The sequence below is a fragment of the Pipistrellus kuhlii genome, unplaced genomic scaffold (assembly GCF_014108245.1).
Source record: "Pipistrellus kuhlii isolate mPipKuh1 unplaced genomic scaffold, mPipKuh1.p scaffold_m20_p_18, whole genome shotgun sequence".
NCBI lineage: Eukaryota > Metazoa > Chordata > Mammalia > Chiroptera > Vespertilionidae > Pipistrellus > Pipistrellus kuhlii.
The window spans coordinates 5,805,445-5,830,468 of NW_023425493.1; the positions used below are offsets into that span (position 1 = coordinate 5,805,445).

Sequence of the window (25,024 nt, forward strand, 5' to 3'; positions counted from 1 at the left end):
ATGTAAGAGATGTAGTGTTTTCCAACCCAAATTACACTGCGGGCCAGCACCTTGCTAACATTATGAGAGTGCCCCATGAATCACAAGCCCACATGTCCAAGGAGAAAGGCATAGAAGGATGCGAGCCAATCCACCCTGCAAATCCTGCCGCCACTGACCGGAGACCGTGGGCCTGGCTCTGAGCTTGGTGGGGAAATACAGCTGATACTTTTTTTTTTTTTTAATATATTTTATTGACTTTTTACAGAGAAGAAGAGAGAGAGACAGAGAGTTAGAAACATCAATGAGAGAGAATCATCGATCAGCTGCCTCTTGCCTACCCACTACTGGGGATGTGCCCGCAACCAAGGTACATGCCCTTGACCAGAATTGAACCCGGAACCTTTTAGTCCGCAGGCCGACGCTCTATCCACTAAGCCAAACCGGTTTCAGCAATACAACTGATCCTTGAACAACATGGCTTTGACCTGCTCAGACCAACATAAGCGCAGATTTGTTTCCACTGACCTTGTTGCTCAAGGTCAGTTCCTCCATTGGGAATTCACGTATGCAGAGGGTAGACTTAGCTATAAGTGGGTTTTCGATGGTGCAGGTGTTCAAAGCACCGGACCCACATTGTCCAAGGGTCCGCTGAAATCTGAAATCTCGACCTCCTCTCTTACCCTCTGCGTGTTGCCCCGTCCCTGAGCAGAATGCCCAGAGCAATGGGAAGGCAGGGGTCAGGCACCAGCGACTGTAAGGCAGGTTGCTGGTGACTGTGAGGATATACACATTTATCAGAGAGAAGGACATTTGTGTTAAAAGTATTTTAGAACAACTATTTCCAGATGGCTGTTTCAGCCGATGAAAGGTCACTTTAAAAAATATAACTGAGTAAGTCTCAGCGTGGGCGACATGGCTTTGCTTCCGACAACACCAGATTTGGAAGACGCTGGGCCCGATGGAATTCAATGAAGTCCTTTCTGGGGTCTGGACTCTCTAAGTGGCCAAGTGCCCTCTGCCTTCAGAACAGATGGCAAGAGGCAGCCCCATCGCTGCTGACCCTCGCTGCCTCCCTCGGACCCCGGGCCTCCTCCGGGTTTCCCTTGGGAGCCCTCCCCGCCTCCGTGTGTCCAGCTCCGCCCTGATGCCCTTCCTGCTCTTCAGGTTGTTTCTCCTCCTCTCCCTGCTTTCCTCACCTCCGGGCTCGGCCAAGAGGCAGGTCTGAGGCCCTCCCTCTTTATTCCCTCTCAGGACCCCTGTGCCTTGGGTACAGCCTCACCGACTGCGCAGGCCTGGAGAGATGGGAGCTGGTTGGGTCACCACACCCTAACAGGGACACTGTAGCATTCATTGCCCTGAACAGGACAGCAGGATCAGCCATGAGCCTTCCGGTCCCCCACCTCCCACCCGTGAACTGCTCCCTCCCCTACCCAACCCCCCCCCCAAAAAAAAAATTTTTTTTAAAGCCACTGGAGCAAACCCTCCTTTCTCTGCTGAGTCCTTTGATAGTAATAGTGAGGGATCAGAGGCACTGGGGAAGACCTCACCCTATTTCCCGTGCCACCACCCCCATTCTCTCTCTCTCTCTCTCTCTCTCTCTTTCTCTCTCTCTCTCTCTCTCTCTCTCGGAAAGTGACCATGACAAAGGATATCAGGGAAGAGCAGAAACACCTGGGTCCGGAATACCAGAGGGTTATTCGGGTTCAGTGAAAACACTGTTGTGAACTTCAGAAGAAGTCTGTGATAGGGTCTGCTGCCTTGTCAGGTGATCCCCCTCCTGGAGCCCGTGGGCAGGAGGGAGGAAGGACCAGCACCAGAGATGGCTTCTGATCTCCCTCCAGCCCAGCCCGGCCTCCGAGCCCTCTGTGTGGTCTGAGGGGCCCCTGACCAGGCCATGAGTGGCTGCGGGCCCTGCCGCCATGCACACCAACAGCGAACAGCGAGCTCCGATGCACGCACTCTCGCTCCTGCAGAGGAGACAGTGTCGACCTGCCTCCTGCCTCTCCCAGGAGAGGAGCCGGCCAGCCGGGCGGTCCTGAGCCGCCACAAACAGCTGTGACTGTGGAGGGTGTCAGGACACAGTGGAGCCAGACAGATCCCCGCTCCTTCCCCTTCCCGCTGGCGCCATCTCCCTGATCTTCCTTGCTAATGTGCCTTCATTCGAGCGGAAACATGAGGACATTGGTCAATTCCAATTATGATTGTTCCCCCACCTGAGTCCGTCTTCTCAGACATGCAGATCCTTCATCGGGAAAGGGGTCATCAGAGCCCCTGGGACACGCGGGAGGGAACCCAGTACAGAGTGCCCTGGGGACATCGGTATACAGACGCAGGGATAAGAGTCCCCACAAGCGAGGTCTCATCCCCCTTCAGTGGGATCGATTCTTATTCAACCATCAGGCACAACCGCTTGGGCAATCTCAGGTACGGGTTCTCCTATCAGACACTCACCATCGCCCCTGCCCCCGTCCACCAGCCTCAGGTGGGAACATACCCCCCACTAGAGTTCCAGCAGAACCCCACGCCACACCCACCACCCTGGCGGACGCATTACTAAGGCACCGGAGCCGGAAACCAGGAGTCTGGATGAGGTACCGCTGTCTGCTCTCTTTCTATGGTTTGACGTGATGCTTAGATTGACGGGTGCCAAGTAAATGAACCAGAAGCCTAGAGAGACAAGGACAGGGCTAGGCTAGCAGCACCACCCATGTCTGCCCTCCTCCCCCCATCTCCTCCCAGCGCCATAGGCCCCGCAGCTGGGCAGCCCTTTGTGCTGCAGGCCCTGTGAGCTCTGAGAGGAGCTACACCCAAACGGAAGGGAACTGCCTCTTGGCCATAAATGCCCCCTGGCGTGCCCGGTCTTCTGTTTGCAAAGGGCAAAGTCCTTGGTCGGAAGGGAGGGGACTGGCACCATCCGCTGGGTGCTCACACATGGGGAACCCGGGGCTTGAGAGATGGCGGAACAGGCGGGATTCTCCCAGTGCGGGTGAAAACGGAGCTGAGCCTGGGGATTCCTCCATGTGCTCCCTGGTTCTGATTCCAGGCCTTCCTTCTCATTCATCCCGCCACCGATGGAGAGGGGCAGCACCTGGCCTGGCGATCCGAGCCCCTGGTGCCCCTGCTGCCCAGCCTTCCTCACCTCGCCCAGCCTCTCCTCACCTCGCCCAGCCTCTCCTCACCTCGCCCAGCCTCTCCACACCTCACCCAGCCTCTCCTCACCTCGCTGCCTGGCGCTACGCTCTCCCCCAGCTGAACTGACCCTGCGGTCAAGTCTGCACTTGGCAGGCCTCCTGCTATCATTTCCTTGTCTCACAAGAGACAGACAACTACAAACTGGCCTCTCTGGGGACTGGCTTAAGGCTTTCCTGGCAGAAAATCTCCCCGAAGCCTGAGGCACAGGGCAGGGCCCCAGGACCCTGACACAGACCTTTCCTCCCTCCCAGGAGTACCCAGCCCCTCCCTCAGAGCAATCAGAAAAGCCAGCCCCACCCTCCCCTTCGCTTCCTGGAGCACAGAGGGCCACCCAGCCGCACCGCTCACAGCTCTCCGGGCACCCAGCCCCTTCCCTCCCCGTAACAACAAGCAGGAGGCACCCACTGCTAGGCTCGGCCCAGGGCCTCGCTTTTAGCTCCCACTTTCTCCTTCTGTAAAGAGAACCCTTCCGTTCCTCCTGCAGCAAGAAAAACACTGGGCAGCCAGGAACCTGAGCCACAGAGACTTTGGGCAACTCGTGTGACCTCTGACCTGTGACCCCAGCGATTGGAGTTATGAGGATTCAACCGATAACATATCACACGGAAGGCGAGAGAAGCCCAAGGAGCTTAAGTTTGTCTTTTCTCTTAAGTGTTCCTCAAACTGCTGGTGTGAAATCACGCTGGAGGAGACTATCTTTTTAAAAAAGATGTTTTTGCCGAAACCGGTTTGGCTCAGTGGATAGAGCTTCAGCCTGTGAACTGAAAGGTCCCAGGTTCGATTCCGGTCAAGGGCAGGAACTTTGGTTGCGGACATATCCCCGGTAGGGGGTGTGCAAGGGGCAGCTGATCGATGATTCTCTCTCATCGATGTTTCTAACTCTATCCCTCTCTCTTCCTCTCTGTAAAAAATCAATAAAATATTAAAAAATTAATTTAAAATATATATATATATATATATATATATATTTCATTGATTCAGATAGAGGAAGGGAGAGGGAGAGAGGGATGGAAACATCAATGATGAGAGAGAATCATTGATCAGCTGCCTCCTGCACGCCCCCTATTGGGGATTGAGCCCTAAACCTGGGCATGTGCCCTGACCCAGATTCAAACTATGACTCCTGGTTCATAGGTTAATGCTCAAACACTGAATCACACCAGCTGAACCAGACTATCTTAAAAAAAAAAAAAAAAAAAAAAAAAAAAAAAAAAGCAACAGCACACACATGCACAAAATAGACCAGACTAGCCCAGCCAGTGTAGCTCAGTGGTTCAGCATCGGCTTATAAACCAGGAGGTCATGGTTTGATTCCCAGTTCAGGCACATGCCTGGGTTGCAGGCTCCATCCCCAGTAGGGGGCATGCAAGAGGCAGCGATGAGTGATTCTTTCTCATCGTTGATGTTTCTATTTCTCTCTCCCTCTCCCTTCCTCTCTGAAATCAATAAAAATATATTTTTGAAAATAGACCAGACTTAGTCTCAATATAACAGGAAACCAGAGGTTTGCTGGATTAGGATGAAAAATTTATTCCTACTGATTTTAGTAAAAAATTTCAGGCCTTGCTTTGAACACTTTCTTGCAGATGTTCCCGCTGTGATTTTGCCATCAGGACTGGCTCCCTTGGGGGGAAGGAGGGCCCATGTGCCCGAAGGAAGGAAGCTGCTGTGTCAGGGTCCACCTCTTAGTTTCCCATGAGGTGGCCTCCCCAGTCTGGGGTGTGATCCACCAGATGACCGCCATTTCCTTGTTCAGCCTTAGGCAGATTGGGACAGCAAACTCCGTGAGAGTGAGAGCTGTGTCTCTGGTTTCTTGAGTTTTCTAACCCTCCCACCTCCATGCCCTGCCATGGCTGGGCTCAGACCAGGGTGGCTCTCCCGTATCAGCTGCTCACGGGCTGGAAAGCATCCGCGGCTAGAAAACCAGCCTGGAAGCTGAGGAGGGACCACCACTGACACTGTCGGGCACTGTCCCAAACAGTGTCCCTGGAAGTCCACGCTAGCACCTGCATTTCACAGGTGAGGAAACTAGAGCACAGAGAGGGGGCGAAGGACCAGGATGGAGAGCTAGGTTCCCACGGCCCCGGCTTCCCCTCTGGACCACGCTGCCATTGTCACGGCCCAGGAGAGCGCCTGCGCGTCGCACCATCGCATCCAGCAAGCGTCCTGCATTGGCCGAGATGACTCACCACACACACACACACACATACACACACAGCACAGCTGCCTTCCCTACCTGCCTTTCTCAGGCTCTCCCCTTACGATGAGGGTGGGAAGAGAGGGCTGTGCTGGGGGCATCTGGGGTTTGTCTTCCTCTTGGTCCACCCGTTCTTTTCTGCCTCTTTTGAGGCTGATTCCCCCCCAGTTCACCACCCCCTCCTCCAATACCAGCAACTGGTTACCGGGGAAACCCAGCTGGGAGGCTGCCAGTTGCCAAGGCAACCCAGCATGGCTGCCAGGCTGTCTTGTTCAGGAAGGTCAGGGGACCAGACAGGCAACTGAGCCGCTGTGATTTCGCCATCAGGTCTAGCCCCGGCGAGCGGTGGAGATGGGGTGGGGAGGACCTACATGCTGCTGTCAGGGGGCCACCTCTTAGTTTCCCAGGAGGCAGACTCCCCCCGCCCGGGGCATGAGCCACAAGACAACCCTACGCCACCCCACCCCCAATTTCATTGCTCAGGCCTGGTCCCTCCAACCTTTTCAAGAGTTCCAGTCACCTCACCTCAAGGAATTTCCTCAGACTAAGCAGCCACTGGCTGTCACTCAACCTAACCCTGATCCCCCTTCCCCCTCCTCCCTCTCTGAGCACATCGGAGAGTTAACATGCATGCAACATGTGTGTGTCTTGCACAGCGAGCTTCTCCATGAAAGATGTTGGAAATGATAACAAAGAAGCGCTATCACTTTTAGCACTAACTATGTGCCACGCACGATCTAAGTGCCTTGGGTGAAGTCTCTCCATTGATCCACAAAACAAACTTATCTCCACTTTACAGGTACAGCACCTGAGGCTTTGGAAAGTGAAGGCACTTGTTCACGGCTACGTAGGTACTAATTAGCAGAGCTAAGATGAAATATGGACCAGCTTCCGAGATTCCTTGAGCTCCTGGCTCCTGTCCCTCCCCAACCCACCTGGCCTGGCTTCAAGAAAACATGTTTAACCTTTATTAAAAATATAGTCTAGAGGCCGGGTGCACGAAACCATGCATGGGTAGGGTCTTTGGGCCTGGCCAGCAATCAAGGCCGATGGGGACCTTCCTGCTGCTGGCCAGGACCTTCCTTCCAGCTGCTGGCTGGGGCCTCCCTTCCCTAGCTGCCTGCCAAAAGGCTTCCTTCATTCCTCGCCACCCCATGGTGGTCAGAGCCGGTCAAAGCAAGTAATTGAACTCCTGAACTCCTGGTTGAACTTCCAAGGGGACACTTTGCATATTAGCCTTTTATATATGTATATAGATTATTCAGCCAGGCCATGCATGGCTCAGCAGTTGAGCAATGACCCAGGAACCAAGAAGACACTGGTTCGATTCCCAGTCAGGGCATATGTTCAGGTTGGGGGTTCAATCCCCAGTAAGGAGAATGCAGGAGGCAGCCGATCCATGATTCTCTCATCATTGATATTTCTATCACTCTCTCCCTCTCCCTTTTTCTCTGAAATCAGTATATATATTGTGTATATATATTGTGTATATATATATATATATATATATATATATATATATATATGGAGAGAGAGAGAGAGAGAGAGAGAGAGAGAGAGAGAGAGAGAGAGATTATTTGGTGTCAGATGTTTTGTTCATATTATTTTCTTTTGTCTTTGCCTCTATGAGGGAGGCTTTTGTCTGCTCACGTGGTAGCTGAGGGAACCCACACCAAAAAAAATTATGTGACTTTTCCAAGCTGATGAGACCCACCCACAGGTCCCCTCCTTTGGGAACCCTTCCCTGGGAGATTGTCACTCTCAGTTCTTGCCCACCAACATATGTAACCTATGTCCCGATCCTACACAGACAACTGTTTGCTCACACGTCTACCGCCTTACTAGACTATGAAAATTTCTATTTACAGCCTAGTACCTTCCTGGTACTTAGTGAACAGACAGTAAATATTTGCCAAAGGGAAGTGCTCTATTCATCTGACTCTCAGTTCCATGCACTCGTTACCACATTACCCTGTCTCATTCACTCATTCATTCATGCACTCAAGTCGCAGTGATCAAACCATTGCTCTGTACCTGGCTCTGCATGCAACATCACAAGGACAGAGATGGCTGGGAACATCTCTTGCCTTGAAGCAGCCCCATCTAGTGAAGGGAGGGGCAGGACTGAGCAGGATGGGAAACAAAGGCCCCACCTCTGACACCAAAAGCTTCTCATGACCATTTCCCCAAACTTCCTCTCATCCAAAGCCTCATATTACCCAACCAACATCTATTGAGCACCTACTATATGTGCTACACCCTCAGTCACCCATGATTGGGGGGGAGTGTGGGCAGTATGAGAAGACTGAGTGGGAACGAGGAATTACTAGACAGAGGTCCAGAAACTAGTAGTCAGGCACACTGGGGCCACCTGTGTAACTTTAAAGAGCTCTCACTTGGATGTGATAAAGCCGTTTCATGTTGCATTGTTTTAGACAGATCCACTTCCTACATGAACTTGTTTGAACCTCAGGGATACAGGCAGGACAGGAATTATTACCCCCATTTCAGAGATTAGGAAACTGAGGCACAAAGGAGGAAGAACATTGGATTCCAAGGAGAGAACCTGGGTTCTAGACCTTACATATGACCCTAACATGTCTAACGTCCCCTCCATCAGCACACTGTCCCACCCACCATCCCACCTCACCAAAAGCCGGTTTCCCTTCCAGCCATGAACCCTTCAGCTGCCCAGTGGGGCAGCCACCATTTCAGCTGAGGCAAGCAGGCTGGCTGCAGTCTTTGGATGGCCCCACCATGAGCACCAACCCCCCCCCCCGCCCCCGAACCCCCAGGATCAGGAGTAAATAGTCCCCGGAAAGGTTTAACTCCATCTACACCAGCTGATGAGAACTCGGGAGCCAAGCAAAATCAGAAAAATGACCTTACCACCAGAGGCGAGGTGGATTTTAACAGGCAAGTATTAGACTAATTAGAAGCAAATTAATGGTGAACAACATAGACTGATGAACAAGAACAGACCCAGAGATAAGGAGCCATGGGTCAGACTGTTGGACCTCAAAGGGAGGGTGGGGATAAAAGTGAGAGATCAACCAAAGGACTTGTGTGCATCCATAACCAGTCAAGGACAATAGGGGGGTGGGGAATGGGGGAGGGGGGGACGAGATTGGAATAGAGGGTTGAGGACAAATATATGAAACCTTAATCAATAAAGAAAATGTTTTTAATTTTTTTTTAAGTTTTTTAAGTTTATTAAAAAAAAAATAAATAAAAGCAAATTGGCAACTGCAATCCTAGACTTAGGTTCTCGGGTAATGTCAAGCTAGACCGGGTGGACTTGGTGATGTCAGAGCTCAGGAGCGACCTCCCGTCCCCCGTGGAGGGGATTCCTAGGCCCTGCAGGAGCAAAGGTCCCTGGATGTTTGTCAGGTCAGCATTGACTGCCTGGCCCCATTTCCTGAATTCACACAATAAGGACTGACCCTAACCGAGACTCAGGTAATGACGTGGGAGAGTTTGAGGGTCACCCTCAATACCATCTGCCCAAACACATTTCCCACGAACCCCTCGGCGCCTGTCTGGCCTTGGTGCCAAAGCGTCACCTTCTGATGTACTTGTTCAAACACCCATGTTGAGACTAACGACATTTGTGTAATTATTTGCAGTTCAGAAAGCACTTCCATCGGCATCACTCTCCTAGCTGTCGACTGGGTAGGTGGGTAACGGTACTAACCCCATGCTTCACACCGGAAAACAAAGACTTGCTACAAATCACATAGCTGCTCATTTGGACCAGGATTTGAACCCATGTCTTGGAATTCCAGCCGGGCATTCCTTCCACCACCCCGAGGCTGGTGCACCAACTCCCTCTCATTAACTGCTCGGACCAGAGTCAGTGCATGAGGTCAGCTAATGCTACCCTGGAAGGTGCGAAGAGGGCCCCCGGGAGCAGGGTCTCTCAGCCTGCTCTCAACTCCTCTTCCTCTCTGCTCCTCCTTTATTCTAATGTTTCCCAAAGTATGTCCTCTCGCCTCTAACTGGTTTTAACAGGTTGCGGACGAGCCTGCCGAAGTCATCTCATGGATGCTCTGGCTCCCGGATCTCCTCAGACCAGAGCTCAGACCAGAGCAAAACCTCTAGGAGCCAGGCCCGCTCCTGGCGCTGCAGCCCAGTCTCAGCCTCCTTCCTCCTGACCATCCCGGGGAGGGGGGCCGTGGGGAATGTCAGTGCCAAGGGCCACAGGGACCCTCCCTACACGGCCTTTGGGGAGACAGAGAGGAAATGGGCTCAGAGAGGCCAGCGGATCAGAACTGGCTGTCACCGTGCGTCTTCACTCTGGTCGGGGCCCACTCTCGTTCGATCTCTCCCAGTCCAGGCCCTGGGCCCCGCCAGCCCCCTCCTCTGAGCCCTGGGAAACAGGCTGGCCTGGTGGGGGCATCTCCGTCCCACAGGCCTTGGGATCGGCCCAAAAGCCAGGGCTGGCTGTCTGGTTGACTGACTTCCTCAGTAATTACTTCATTGACTCTGAGCAGCAAGAACCCAAGTCAACCCAGGCAGCCGGGGTGCAGGTAATTATCTGTAATGCGTCTGCACGGTCCCCTTCCTGCACAGAAGGAAAAGAAGCCGATCTGGCAAAATTAAAAAATTAAAAACAAAAAAACAAAAAACCATTGTCCGGAGCCTGTGCAGCCCAGGATTAATTACGCTCGGAGTAACACATTTGCCGCCCGGCCCCTGATGGGAAAACCCAGGGCTTTCATGATTCCTATCTGCAGCCCCGCGCTCCGAGAGGGGAGGAGACGCAGAGCTGCCGGCTCCCAGTCCACTCGGCCCTGCTGCACCCCCTCCCCCTGGGGGTGGCGGGAGCCTCAGGCCTGGGCCTGCAGCCCTTCCTCCCGCCTCTCAGCACAGGACCTGCTCATGGCCCGCCCGTGCTAACGGCAGCTGCAATGAGGTGGAGGCCCTGCTCCTCCGGGGGGCCTGGAGGCAGGGTTGGGGGGGCCTGTAGGGCAGTGGCCTGTGATGCCCCCCGGACATCTGGACCCCAGTGGAGCGCACCACCCACATGGCCGGATGAGGGCGGGGGCCCACAGGAATGGGCAAGGACTGCCAAGCCCTGAAGGCTGCAGTCCCCGGGACTCTGATTCTGAGCCCATCTCCACCCACTGCTTCCCCTCCACCCCTGCACCCTAGGACAGTTCCCTCCCTCCTGGCTCTTCCCTGGCTTGCCTGTGCTTACAAAGAGCCCCTCACCCCCCCTCACTGCCCGCTCCCCAATCTCGTTCCTTCACCCAGAACCTCACACAAGAAGCCTAAGGCTCTTATCCAGGTGCAGCCTGGTCCCAACATTGTAGACCTAGACCTGCCCCCTTAGCGCCCCCCCCCCCCCCAATGCCCTCACACACACCGGCTCCTGATCCTCCAGGTGCTCCCCACCTGACCATAGACCCCATAGATCAGATGCCCCCAGGAGCCCAAGAGCCTCAGGAGATCTTGGGCCCATAAAAGACATTCACCCCAGCCCTGCCCACCTGCGCCTGGCCCGGGCCCTCCCTCCATCTTCCTTCCTGCCGGCCATCGGCCATTGACATAGTCCTCCTGGCAAGAATAGAGGCAGGGTGGGGCTGGCCTCTTCGTTCCAGCTAGTTTGGGGGGTCCCGGCTGGCCTCCCCAAGCTGGCCCCATGTAGGAGGTGGAATTCAGACACAGCAGCCCCTGCTGGGGGTCCTAGGGGGTGGTGCGCATGGTGGGGGGACGCAGAGAGGGCTATAATTAGCATTCTCCGAGTCCATGATCCCCAAGTAACGCTGCCAAGAATAAGGAAGGAGAAAGCAGTGACATCACGGTGCCAGCAGCCCGGACAGGCGGCTGCCAGCCAGGACCAGAGCCCAGCCTCCCTCCTCCCACCTCGTCTACATGATGCATCAAAACAGACTCACCGGCTGGCTTCTGAGGTGCGCGCCCCTCGCTGAACGCTTTAACTCTCTGGGCCCCCGAGCACCCCTCCCCCAGCTCCGGCCAGCTGGGGTCCTCCTCCCCCGCCCCTCAGGGCCCCTTCGGAAGGAAGAGCGGGGCTCCGGTCGGATCGGGTCTAATCAGTCATCGCCCAGGCTGGCAGGTCCCTGGCGCAGGGCGAGGATGCTGCTGCGGGGACTGCGGGATCCAGCATCTTTCCCAGGCAGAAGCAGCTGGGCATGCTCCGTGGGCTCCCGAGGGGATTGCAGGGCCACGTGACCCTCCCTCCCCAAACTGTCACTTAGGATCAGGAGTAAATAGTCCCCGGAAAGGTTTAACTCCATCTACACCAGCGACAAGCTGCTAACCACCCATGCTGCCCGCCCGGGAGGGGAGGGGTATGGCCGCCCGGCCCTCCTGGCCTTCCTCCACTGGGACGAGGCTGCCCCCCACAGGGCGTCCGGGCCGTGTGAGCTGCATTTCCAGTTCTTCGCCCGAAATGCAGGGAGCAGGGAGGTGCCCAGGGCTCTGGCTGGCCAGGCCTGTCTCTGGCCGTCTGCACCCCAGAGGCTGTCCACCCAAGAAGCGCGCACATCTCTGGGCGTCAAGAGGGTTTGGCCAGGGCCCTAGTGCCCTCACATCCCCCTTCCCTACCCCAGCACAATGAACATAAAGAAAGAACATTCTAGAGCTGGTTGCAGTCCATGACAGGATGCTGGAACCTATTGTAGATCCTCAGCACCCAAGTTGGCCTCCCGGGACCTTGGGCAGAGACGCTGGCTGACCCAGGGGGCACCTGTGTTTTGCATTATGAGGATCAGAGGCAGAAGGGCAGCTTCAGACAGCAGCACTGCAGCCCTGTTTCTGCTGTAAACAAGCCCATACCATTAAGAGATCTATCTGTCCCTCTGTCTGTCTATGTATCTCTCTATAGCTCCCTCCCTCAGTTTCCTTCTCTTCTTCACATTTTTTTAAAAAATATATTTTTATTAATATTTTACAGAGAGGAAGAGAGAGAGATAGAGAGCTAGAAACGTCGATGAGAGAGAAACATCGACCAGCTGCCTCCTGCACACCCACCACTGGGGATGTGCCCGCAACCAATGTACATGCCCTTGACTGGAATCGAACCTGGGACCCCTCAGTTCGCAGACTGACGCTCTACCACTGAGCCAAACCAGTTTCAGCTCTTCTTCACATTTTTTATGGATGCCAGAAAAGGAATAGATTCTCTGTGACAATGAATACGTGCAATAGAAATATTGAATTTTATAACCAAACTCAGAAAGATGGAGCGAACATGGAGTGTCTCTCTTTCCCCTCCTCTCCCCCTTCCCCTCAGCTTCCCAGCCAGCTCATTGGGCCAGTCCCACCCAGAGACCCGGAAGCTGCCGCCTGGAACAGGTGAATACAGCACATCTCAGGAGGCAGGGGCTGGAGGAGGGGCGTCTGTGGGGCCCACCCACACGGTTATTCCGTTTTGAATGTTTATTAATAGAACAACTTAATTTCTTAAACTAAACCTCTTCACTCAAATACAACTACATATCCTTCTCTGTGGGTCTTTTAGATATAAGCTGAGTATAAGCATCATTTTTACCAACTGAAGCCTTTATTTAAAACAAAAAAACAAAACTCTACTAATGGAAGAACCAGAAATGCAGACTTCCCTGGAGGCTCAGGAGGAGCCCTGTTGGAGGAGGGAGTGTTAGGGGATCTGATCCAAACCCCACTCCACTCCTCAGAGAGCTACCGGAAGGACTGTCCTGCCCCTCCCAGGCTGGAGCGGAAACCCCGGGTTAGAGCAGCATGCACCTGCTTGCAGCTTCGGGGGGGAGGAGGATCCAGAGGTCCCCTCCCCAGCTCCCCAGCCCAGCTGAGATGCTGAGCTCATCAGCCAAGGGAAGGCCACTTGGCTGGAGTGGCAGAGAAGTCCCGGGTGCAGGCCCACTGCCAGGCGGGACCGGTTAAGCCCAGCCCACTTGTCCTGGCTCCCCAGGATTTGGCAAGGCCGCGGTCCCGGCAGGGAAGAGCCGGCTTCCAGACAGGCAAACATGCAGGGCTCCGGAGGCAGCTCTAGCCTTGAGGAGCCAATGGAACAACGCAAGTTTGGGGCCAGACACTACAGCACCCGAGAGGGGGCAGGGAGGATGGGGGAAGAGACAAGGACCCCAGCCCTCACCCCACAAAATCCTCAGGCAGCCGGGGAAGGCAGGAGACGGGCAGATGGGCATGCTCAGAGGGTTTCCTCTCTGGCAGACAGAGCGAGGGCTGCAGACGAGCCCACAGATCCCCTGAGAAGCTTGAGGGGATGCACTGAGGCTTCTGGGGGATCTGGGTGGCCTTGGGGGCTGAGAGGCCAAAGGGAGGACTGCTGAGGGGGGCAGTGCCCTCGTTCTGGAGAGAAGATGGGGGAGATACCGCAAGAGGGTCTTAGATTTCCAACCAGGACGGTGAGGTGGAGCAGAGAAAACAGAATCCCTGGGCCAAATGGAAATTCTCTGTTTCTTTAGCAAAGGAGAAGCATCTGGGCTGGGAAGAGTGTGAGGAGGAGGAGGAGGAGGGTTCCTAAGAAAATACCTCAGTGGTTCTATTGATATTTTCTGCTCAGGAGCCACAGCCCCGATACCCAGAGAAGGTCCGCAACTCTTTAAACACTCAGGTCCGCCCTGCCTTCCAGGCCACTCCCATCACCGGGTCTTAGAGGCGCTACCCTGATGGGCTAGCTGCCCCTCAAACGTGCCCTGCCCATCCCTCACCCAGCCATGTCCACATGGGCTCCCTCCCCCGCCAGAACATGCCAACTGGGAAGCCAAAGGGAGCCGTGTGAGGAATGACCTTGGAGGGCCTGCCTGAGTGTGAACCCAGCTCCATCCCACCGGCTGAGGGACTTTGAATAAGTTACTTGACTGCCAAGCCTCCGTGTCCCTGTCTGCACTGAGCCCTGACCGCTCTCTTCTCTCCTCATCTGTCTCCTTCTTTACTGCTCATGGGCACCATTTGCCTTTCGGAGGGTAGAGGTAGGACAGGCACTAACTACCCAACATGCTGCCCTGCCACCTCTCCTGTGTCCCATCTGCCCTCTGGAGTCAGCAGAACAGCTCTTGGCACCTCCACTGCACTTCCCGGGGCCCTGCTGCCTCTGGGGTCCCACAGGTTGGGGTGTCCCACCTGGGCACAGAGTCCTGGCTTCTGCGTCCTTGCCTCCCGCAGCCCGTGCAGCGATGAGGAAGCAACTCATGAATGAGCTAGAGGCACAGACGAAGGGACTGCCTATTCTGGCACCTTCTGCGCCAAGTGTTCAGGCCAGAACAAGGAGGAAGTGACAACGGCTGGGTGGGGCTCCCTGGGCTGGAGGGGGTTGGAGCCAGGTGGGCATGGCCAATGGGGGCCCCGCACCCCCGTGGGAGGAGCAGCAGGGGTGTGGCTCGGTCCCTGCCACATGGCCTCTCTCTACTTTGGAGCGAGAGGTGCTACTGGAGGCAGGTTGGCAAGCTCCGCAGCTGGCGGCTTCAGCAGGCCCACGGGGAGCAGAGCCAGATGTTTAAGCTTTGAAAGAAGTTTACCAGACCCACCATGGCTGAGATGTGGCTCTACCAGCTCAGGTCAGCCTGAGGAGCCATCCTGAACTAACCCCTTGAGGCCTTAGTCGGGCCAATCACGTGTGCTTTGGCTCCCTCTCCTGGAAGGATGCGGTACACACACAGGCTTGCGATGGGTTTTACCCACATTTTAACCCTTTGTTTTGCTCTTTTCTCTGCACCACTCCTTCCCGGTAAATGACACCTTCAAACCACAGGTACGCTTCAGCAGCGACACCAGTTGCAGATACCATGAGAGCCATCTCCCAAGCACCATGAAGGGAAGGACTTACTGACACAATTCTGTGTCTGACTCTGGGCAAAAGTTAATATTTATTCATTGAAATTTGACTCATCTGCACTAGAAGAAGAAAAAAAAATAGCTTCCCACATTATCTGAATACCTCACTTTTTTTGGTTGTTAATCCTCACCCAAGGATATTTTTTTCCATTGCGTTTTAGAGAGGGAGAAGGAGAGGGGGAGGAAGAGGGGGAGAGGGAGAGAGAGAGAGAGAGAGAGAGAGAGAGAGAGAGAGAGAGAGAGAGGGAGAGAGATGTAAAAGGCACATAGAATGGTTGCCTCCTGCACAGCCCCCCCACCAGGGCCAGAGATGGAACCTGCAACCCAGGTACATGCTCTTGACCGGGAATCAAATTAGAGACCCTTCGGTGCACAGGCAACCCTTTCCTGAGCCACTCAGGCCAGGACTATCTCACTTTTATTATTACGTCTTGGGATGCAAGGCTGGGGTCCTCAGAGTGTCTAACTCACCCACCAACCAACGTCATAAACCTTTCCAGGGAGTGGATTGTAGATAAGGAGAGTGGGCCATTCATTCATTCCGTCAGTCAGTCAGGGTTTGTTGAGCATCTCCCTATCCGAGCCTGGGGCCAGGGATGGGGACAGTGGAGCATTCTGCTAAGAGCACAGCCTGGGAAATCGGGGAGATGTGGGGCTGGACCCCAGCTTTGCTTTCTACAAGCTTCGCGGCACTGAACAGGTGTTCCTAAGCCTCAGTTTACTTGCTCAAATAGAGATGATAGCATCTCCCTGACAACACTGGAGTGAGGATTAAATGAAATCATGCAGGAAGGCGCTCAGCTCTCAGAGTCCCCTGCTGCTCCTGACATGTGGAGTGGCCAGCAAGTCTGGAAACAGACAAGAATGCACAATAGATGGCTTGTTGATGTTTGTTACAATCCTATACAGTGAAAGGCTAATATGCAAATCAACCGAACGTGGAACGACCAGAATACCTGGAATGCCCATAGCAGCTTGCCCCAGCTGGCTCCACCCCCAAGAGGGCCCCCCACCCCAATCGGGGACAGGGCCAACTGGCAAAATGCCTGCAGCCCATTGCCTCGGCCTTCCCTACCCATCACCCCTCACCCCAGACGGCTGCCCCTGATGGCCCTCATCAGGGACAGGTGAGCTGGACCCTACCAGTGCACAAATTTGTGCACCGGGCCTAGAGTATGTAATAAAATAGTATCATCCTTGTTTTCAGACTTTCCGACCATGTGTTCATCCTGCCCTTAGTGAGTTTTCAGTCTAGAAACAGTGGTTCTCTAAGTGTGAGAAGGAGGTACCAGCATAACCTGAGAACCTGTTATGAAATGCAGATTCTCAGACTCTCTGAATCAGAAACTCGAGGGGTGGGGGCCGAGCTCTCTGTCTGAACAAGCCCTCCGGGAGATTCTGATGCCCGCTCAAGTCTGTGAACCACTGCTCTGGGGAAAATGACCGTGTGCGAACGAGCAATTACAATACAGGTGGGCTTCCTTCCCTAAAGAAGTGACGCAACGAGCAGAGTCTGGAAGGAAGAGTTCCGTGTTCGAAGGCAGACGCAAGGCGTGCGAGAGGAGGGATTAGCACTCGCAGAGGCCGGCAGGCGTGGAAGGGAGGTGAGTGTTGAGGGAACCGCAGCCATTGGGTCTGGCAAAGGAGGGAGTGTGGGAGGCCAGGCTGGAGAAGGCAGGACCCAGAGGATAAAGCCCTGATGGGTCCCTCTGTCTATCCGGGAGCTGGAAGCATGACAGGTTTTCCAAGGAGAATGAAATGACCAAATTTGCATTGTAGAAAAAGAGCGTTCTTGCAGCAGTGTGACCTGGAGGCAGGAAATCCGGTGGAGGCAGCCAGGATGATCCAGGTGAGAGCCACGTGGGCATGGACACGGGAGAGCTAAGAGACCGGAGGAGAGGGGCTCAAGCCTGTCTCAGTTGGTTCTGCCGTGTGGGGCGCCTGGGGTAGGTGTTGATGATGGGAAGGCAATGAGTTTAGGCTGGACATGCTCGAGACTGGTCGCTGAAGCAGATGGGCAAAAAGGGAAGGAGAGCGTTCCCAGGCAGAGGAACAGCCAATGCAAAGGTCCTGCGGTAGGAATGAACTTGGCGTGATGAGGAAAAGGATGAAAACCACCGTGGCTGGCCAGCGATGAGAGAGGAAGACAGGGCCAGACCATAGCAGATGCAAAGCCGTTTGTGACTGATGAGAAGAGATGGTAGTGCTCCGTCAGCAATCCCAGAGCCAAATGCACACCATCGAGAGCTAAGACGGCATCTTCAAGGAGCCACGGAGAAACATCCTAACTGATGTAAGAAGGATTTGGGTTCCATTTCTGGGAAACTCAGGCTAGGAGAGCCGCGTGATGTCACAACAATTTCTCAAACAGATCACTTGTCAGATCACCTCTGGTGCTGAGTTTGTTTTAAGACTCTGGTGTAAGAGCTGGCGGGCCCCGGGGCGGAAATGGAAAGGTGACCTCATGGTACAGGGAGATGGGGCTTTCAAAGAAGAGAGGGAGGGGAAGGAAAGAAGAGGGCCCCGTCCCCTGGCTGGGGAGGGGCCCCCTCTGGGCAGCCGTCTTCCCTCCCAGCCCTGCAGAGTCTGAGGCCAGGCCAGACGGAGAGGCCCACAGGCCCGAGCATGCCGAGCCTCACCCACGGGAGCCAAGCCAGTACCCAGCCTGGAGGTGGCGAGACCCAGGCCAAGAAAAAGGGAAAGGAGTCCGATCGGGTAGATGTGGACCATCCCGGCCCAGAGGGCTGTTTCCATGGTCACATCGAGGGTGGCACCTTCCGCTGCTGACAGCATGAGCTCTCCCAGCCCACCGAGGGGCTGGCCCACCCCTGGACAAACACAGAGCACGGGACACACGCCTGGCACTGTCAGGACCACAATGCCCCCTCCAGAAGAGCAGGAGTAAGGGAAGCAGCCCAGGGGCCACCCAACCTGCCGGTGTGTGCACCCCACTCAGCCCTCCCCTCCCACCGGCTCACTTCCTGTCTCCCATGGCAGCCAATGCCGTCTCCTTCCTCGGACCCCTTATCCTGTGTCTGCAGCAGCCTCTCCTCTGTTAGCATCTCCCTCCCACCCGTGCAGCCGAGCCCAGCGCCCCACCCACCCCACCCTCCCTGAGAAACCTCCCACGGCTGACACTGGCGCTCGCAGGCCAACATCAACACCCACAGAAATGCATGCCTCACCCACACGCATGTTTGTCTGTGGCTCATTCAGAAACCGTGACACCTCCTGGCGACTGAGCAGCCCCAGCCAAGCCCTCGGTGAGAAGCCAGACCCCTGAGCCTTCTCCCCGCTCAGGAGGGCACTGGTGGCCGGCACACAGACAGGCCCACGGGGAGACGGGAGCGTACTCACTTGATGAAATACACGGCTCCTTCCCGGGTGGAATCCATCTCCCAGCCCCTGGGCAGACCTGTGAGGAAGCACAAGCACAGAGTCACCCTCTCGCCTGCTCAGCCCCCTGCCCCACCTGCACCAGGAGGGGTGGGCGCGGGGAGAGCCAGGAAAGTTCAGACAAGCCAACAGCGTTCAAATCAGCATTTCACTTTTTTTTTTTTAAATCCTCATTCGAGAACATTTTTCCATTGTTTTTTAGAGATAGTGGGAGAGAAACAAAAATAACAGACCAAAATGGATGTGAAACACATTGGTTGGTTGCCTCCTGCACAAGCCCCAACCAGAGCCCGGGGCCAGAGGAGCCTGCAACCAAGGTACGTGCCCTTGACCGAATCGAACCCAGGACCCTTTCGTCTGCAGGCTGGCGCCCTATCCACTGAGCCACACCGGCTAGGGCCATTTCACCCTTGGTGTCCATTATTATCGGTCTGCTTCCAGCCCACGTCAATGAGGAGGGACCAAATGAGTCGTCACCTCACAGGATTCACTCGTTCATCCGGCAAACTCTTATGGAGCATCTGCTCTGCGCAGGGCTCTGTGCCAGCCCCCGGGGCACAGCAGAGAACACCCCGGTGGTTGCCCTGGGAGGGTCCTCAGGATCATCCACAGACTGTCTGCATCACAGCCGCGGGCGCTGTGGGTCACCTGCCCGGGTCTCACCAACAATGAGCACCAAGGCCGGTGTTATTACTGCCAATTCTGCTGCTCAAGACAAGACCCCGAGGCCCTAGGACAGTGGTCGACAAACCGCAGCTCGACAGCCGCATGAGGCTCTTTGGCCCCTTGAGTGTGGCTCTTCCACAAAATGCAACGGCCTGGGTGAGTCTATTTGGAAGAAGTGGCATTAGAAGAAGTTTAAAAAACTGGGGTCTGAAAAGAAATTTCAATCGTTGTCCTGCTGCTAGTTGGCTCTGTTGACTAATGAGTTTGCCGACCACTGAGCTAGGAAATCAGTCCCGGGAAAAATAGACGTTTAAACAATTTTTTAATAGCACTTCTGGAAAAAAGTTGCCCATAGGAAATGCTGAGTGAAAACCACAGACCCGCCAAGGGAGCAAGGACCGACTGGGGAAGCGGACCTTGGTCCCGAGGTGCCTGGGCAGGCCCCTGAAAGGCTTGGCCACCCAGCTCTGAGTGACCATCATCCTGCCCGCCCTTCCAAAACAGCTCCCTGGGCAACGTCCCGTCTCCCCAGTGAGCAGGGCTCCTCCACCCCAGGCAGAGGTGAAGGAGCCATTTGAGAAGCCCAAGGCAGGATCTGGGGGAGATCATGGGGAGCAAGAGGCCCCTGGCTGACATGTTGGCAAACAGGGGCAGGTTCTCTTGACAGCAGTGCCAACTTTCTGGTCAGTCCAAATGCCCAAGGTTTTATAAAATACTAAAGGCCCGGTGCACAACATTTGTGCATGGGGTGGGGGATCCCTCAGCCCAGCCTGTGCCCTCTTGCAGTCGGGACCCCTTGGGGGATGTCTGACTGCCGGTTTAGGTCATTCCCCATGGGGCATCCCTGGAGGGGTCCATAGTGCTACTGCAGAGGCAGGAGAGGCTCCCGCCAATCAGCAGTGAGCCCAGCTTTGGGCTGAGAGGCTCTCCCCGCCCCCATGGGAGCACACTGACCACCAGGAGGCAGCTCCTGAGTTGAGCGTCTGCCCCCCTGGTGGTCAGTGCATGTCATAGCGCCCGGTCATTTCACCATTTGGTCGATTTGCATATCAGCCTTTTATTATATAGGACACTAAGAGGTCTGAATCGCTCCAGCCAAATTGCCAGCTGGGTTCCATAGAGCAAAGAGCCCAGGCATTATTCATTTATTTGACTTACCCATATTTACCAAGGGCCTATTTCCATAGTTGCTGGTGCCAGTAACGCTGCTGCTTCAGCACAGTAGGGCTGTCAGCAGGCCCACCTCCCCTCCCAGGACTCGGTCCAGAGAAATAACAGCAGCAGATACCCTTCAGCGAGTGCTTCCCTCCTTGAGCTACACATCTCACCGCGACTACCCCATTTCCTCTGCACCGCAACACTACCTGATGGGCATCGTCCTGAACATTCTTATGGATAAGAAACCTGGGGCCCAGAGAGGTTCATCAACTTGCTTAAGGTCACACAGGAAGTGTCGGAGCCGGAATGTGAGTCTGGTCTGCTGCCTCCAAAGCTCGCATTCTTCCCTTCGCGCTGCTCCATAAATGCCACTTGTTCCCCTCTGTCCCTGTGGGAGGGCCCTGCCATTCAGAAGGGCGTGGGCTGGCAGCCTCCCCGAGGAGAGGGATCCCCACTGGGTCAGAATCATAAAACATCCTGCCACTGTGATGTGCTGGGAAAGAGGCCAGAAGGACGATGTCCTCCCCTGCCTCTTCCAGCAACTTCCCTCCACACGGCCCTCTCTGCCCGGGCAACACCGAGGGTGCTTATATTCTGGTCCAGGCGGAGTGCCCGCTGAGGCAGCTGCCCTCCCGGCGAGCTTCGGGGGCACCTTAACCCCTTCCCCGCCTTGGACAACCAGCTGGCGACAGCCAAAATGGAAAGAATCCGCTCCCAGGCTTTTTATTCATCTTCCGGTCCCACCTAGAGTCCTGATAAGTGGGTGGGGTCAGACTGGAAATAGCTGAAGCACAGAAACAAACAGCTCTGCCCCCAGGCAGGAGGCTCGCTGTCTGTCAAAAACACCACAGTGATGATAACAAGCGTGGTCACCTTGGCCTACGCACGTGCCTCTTTGCATGCTCTGTGCTAGAGCCTTTCTTTTTTCGGTTTTTTTTTTTTTTTAATATATATTTTATTGATTCTTGTACAGAGAGGAAAGGAGAGAGACAGTTAGAAACATCGATGAGAGAGAGTCATCGATCAGCTGCCCCCTGCACACCCCCCACTGGGGATGTGCCCGCAACCAAGGTACATGCCCTTGACCGGAATCGAACCCGGGACCCTTCAGTCCCAAGCTGACGCTCTATCCACTGAGCCAAACCGGTTTTGGCAATGCTACAGCCTTTCTGAGATTCATTTCCTCTCCCCATTCTGCAGATGAGGAAGCCGAGTCCTGGGGAAAATAAACCACTTGCTCACGGCACAGCAATAGAAAGCAGAGCCGAAACCGGTTTGGCTCAGTGGCTAGAGCGTCGGTCTGCAGACTGAAGGGTCCCAGGTTCGATTCCGGTCAAGGGCATGTACATTGGTTGCGGGCATATCCCCAGTGGGGGGTGTGCAGGAGGCAGCTGGTCAATGTTTCTCTCTCATCAATGTTTCTAACTCTCTCTCCCTCTCCCTTCCTCTCTGTAAAAAAATCAATAAAATATATTTTTTAAAATAATAATAATGCAGATTTAAAAAAAAATAGAAAGCAGAGTTGAGGGGAGAGCTTAAGTCCCTCAGCCCCTACATCTTACGCATTGAACCCCAATTTCGCTTTACTTATTGGCTTTGAGCCAGGGACTTCCTCTCTGCTCTTCCATTTTCTTTCTTATTATTATCATCATTATTATTACTTATTAAATGTACTGGGGTAACATTGGTCCACATGAACGTGCAGGTTTCAGGTGTGGGTTTCTATGTTACAAGATCTGTATATTGCACCGTGTGCTCACACCCAAAGTCAAATCTTCTGTCTTCTTATATAAGGACCTCCTTTTTCCCCAAACCCAGATTTTTTTATTTAAAATGAATGGACTCCAGGATCCCTGACATCCCTTCCAGCTATAGAACCGCGGTGATTGCAGGCTGGAATCTAAAAGAAAGCAGGCTGTGGGCAAGTGCACAGCTTAACCCCGTGTGCCCCGCAGTGCCACCGTGCCCCAGGGGGACCAGGCGCTCAGAGCCACGTGCCCGCTCTGTGGTCAGGCCAAGGGCTGGGAGGCCCCTGCGCATGGGCCTCTGGTGGCCGAAGGGGACGACTGGTCGACTGGTTGAACTGGTTGTTGAGTTGGAGTCCCACAGGCCTGTCTGATCCTCCCTGTCTGACCTCTTCACTATCGATAAAATCTCTGCCTGGACGTGCCCCCCCTTTCCCACTCGCCTGGCTGTTCCCCTCGGGCTGGGAATGGAGTCTGCTCCAAAGTAAGCCATCAGGGCTGGCCCTGCCCCCTTTTCTTTAAGGTTCCCCCAACGTGAGGGAGTTCCCACCAGGCACCTGGGCTTTTTAAATGTAGCTTAATTAACATTTAAAATTCAGTTCCTCCGTCACACTAATCACATTTCAGCTGCTCAGCAGCCCCTGGCTGGTGGCGCCTGCGTTGGCAGCCCAGAGAGACAACAGCTCCATGGGGGTCAGGTCCTTGGATCCAGCTCTGGGGGCGCTCAGGATGCAGGAGGCGAGAGGGGAGCAAAGCCTTTGTTCTCAGAGGCCTTTTCCGGATACTAATTGTGGAGCAGAGGCTTGGGAAGACCCAAGAGTGAGCATCAAAGCTCCCTCAAAGTTTCCCAGAGAGTGGATGGAATTGTCTGCTGAGCCCCTCCATGGAGAAAGAAAAATTCGGAAGCAAAGTCCTACTGCCACCTCAAGCTATTGCATCCTTTTATTGTTTCTTAAAAGCTTACTTTCTTTTTCCATCACCATTTAGCCCCTCTATGCCCTCTTCTACTTATTTATTTATTTATTTGTTTATTTATTTATTTATTTTTAGAAGGGAGAGATGGAAGCATCAATGATGAGAGAGAATCATCAACTGGCTGTCTCCTGCATGCCCCCCACTGGGGATCGAGACCACAACCCAGACATGTGCCCTTGACCGGAATCGAACCCAGGACCTTTCAGTCCACAGGCCGATGCTCTATCCACTGAGCCAAACTGGCTAGGGTATGCCCACTTCTATATCCATCCCCCATCATGGCAATCACCACACTGCTGTCTGTGTCCATGAGTTCTCTCTTTTTTTTTTTCTTTTTTTCTTTTCCTCAAACCCTCCACTCCTAACAGCTCCCTTCCCCCAGAGCGGTGTGTCTGCTCTCTGTCTATGAATCTGTCTCTATTTTGCTTGATAATTCGATTTGTCCATTAGACCCCATTTATGAGTGAAAGCATACGGTACTTGTCTTCCTCTGACTGGCTTATTTCACTTAGCGTCGTGCTCTCCAGGTCCCTCCATGCCCTACAAAGGGTAACACTTTCTTCCTTCTTACGGCCGAGTGGTATTCCACTGGGTACATATGCCACTGCTTTCTATCCACTCATCTACTGATGGACACCACTGCTTCCTTTTCTGTTTCAAACCAGGGGCAGAGGAGCTTCTTACCTGGGCTGGAGCAGAATCCACTCTGGACGGGTGATTTCGTGCCAGGATGCACCCAGCTGGTTGACTTTTCCTCATCACTGTAGAAAACCAATAAGAAAATGTCAGCTTCAAGTTCACATCAGCACCAACTGGCCGATCCCAGGCACCTCAGATGGAGCATCCCCATTCCATTCATTCATTCATTCATTCATTCATATTCACAGAGCATTTACTGAGCAGGCGCTGAGGATTCAGAGAGGAACACTGTCTGATCCCCGACCCCAAATAAACAAACATGGGAAGATAGCGGCACAATATAATGTAGTATTTCAATTGCACCGCAATGTTTAACAGTCGAATCACATCGTGATGTGACAGGAAGTGTAACCCCTGTGACAGCCGAGCACAGTGCGGTCCCATCAGAGAAGGAGCACTAACCGGGATGAAGTGAAGAAGAGGAACAGCACGAGGGCTTCGCTAGGGAAGTGGCATCTGAGGTGATGGTGAAGTCACGTGGGAAGAACAGGGAAGGTCCTTAGGGGGCAGCTCCTCGGTGGGTAAAGAAGGAGGAGGTCGGGGGAGCCCGCAGTCCCTGGGCGTCTATGACTCCATGTGTTTTCATTCACAGCATCCCCGCACATTGAGAATTTTCAGAGGACGAATGTGAGGTTCGGAGGGGTGCAGTCATCGGCCCAAAGCCACACCGTTTGTCAGTGATGACGCCCAGATTCAGACCCAGATCCATCCCCCATAAAGCCTGAGTTTCTCTAATAGCTTCCTCCCAGCAGGGTGGGCTCCCGCGCGCAGATCCTCTGGGCTCTGGCCGAGGACCCGAGGGCAGATGGCCCGTCGGTATTTCTCGGCCCACGCCAGCCACGTGCCACTGCCTTCTCCCCTACCTTCTCGGCCAATCCAGGTCTGTGGAGCAGAGGACTCTCAGACCACCTGTGTCACCCAGCTTATGAGGTGGAAGGTCCTTGGGGTCCAGGACACTCAGTGCTTTTAAGCTATAATTAATACTTTAATGAATATAAACAACTCTGTTAAGAAGGGCTCGCAAAATGTTTAGTGAAGCAAGATAGATAATAAACTGCACATATTTAAAACGTCTGGCTTAATTTAAAGTACATATATATATATATATATATATATATATATATATATATATATATATATTCATGAAACTACCTCAAAAATCAAGAAGTGGCCAAAACCGGTTTGGCTCAGTGGTAAAGCGTCGGTCTGCGGACTG

General features: G+C 54.1%; 1 protein-coding gene across 14 annotated transcripts in view; it reads right to left on the reverse strand.

Annotated features, from left to right (window-relative positions):
• PLEKHA6 (pleckstrin homology domain containing A6) overlaps positions 1–25,024 on the reverse strand; it is a 136,059-nt gene that overhangs the window by 105,267 nt on the left and 5,768 nt on the right. For all 14 annotated transcript variants that reach the window (XM_045583004.1, XM_045583007.1, XM_045583006.1 and 11 more), the window contains exons 2-3: positions 23,794–23,870; positions 18,527–18,584 (exon numbers count right to left, since the gene is read on the reverse strand). In XM_045583004.1, the coding sequence (XP_045438960.1) occupies positions 18,527–18,584; positions 23,794–23,870 (135 nt within the window). The remainder of the gene's footprint in view (positions 1–18,526; positions 18,585–23,793; positions 23,871–25,024) is intronic.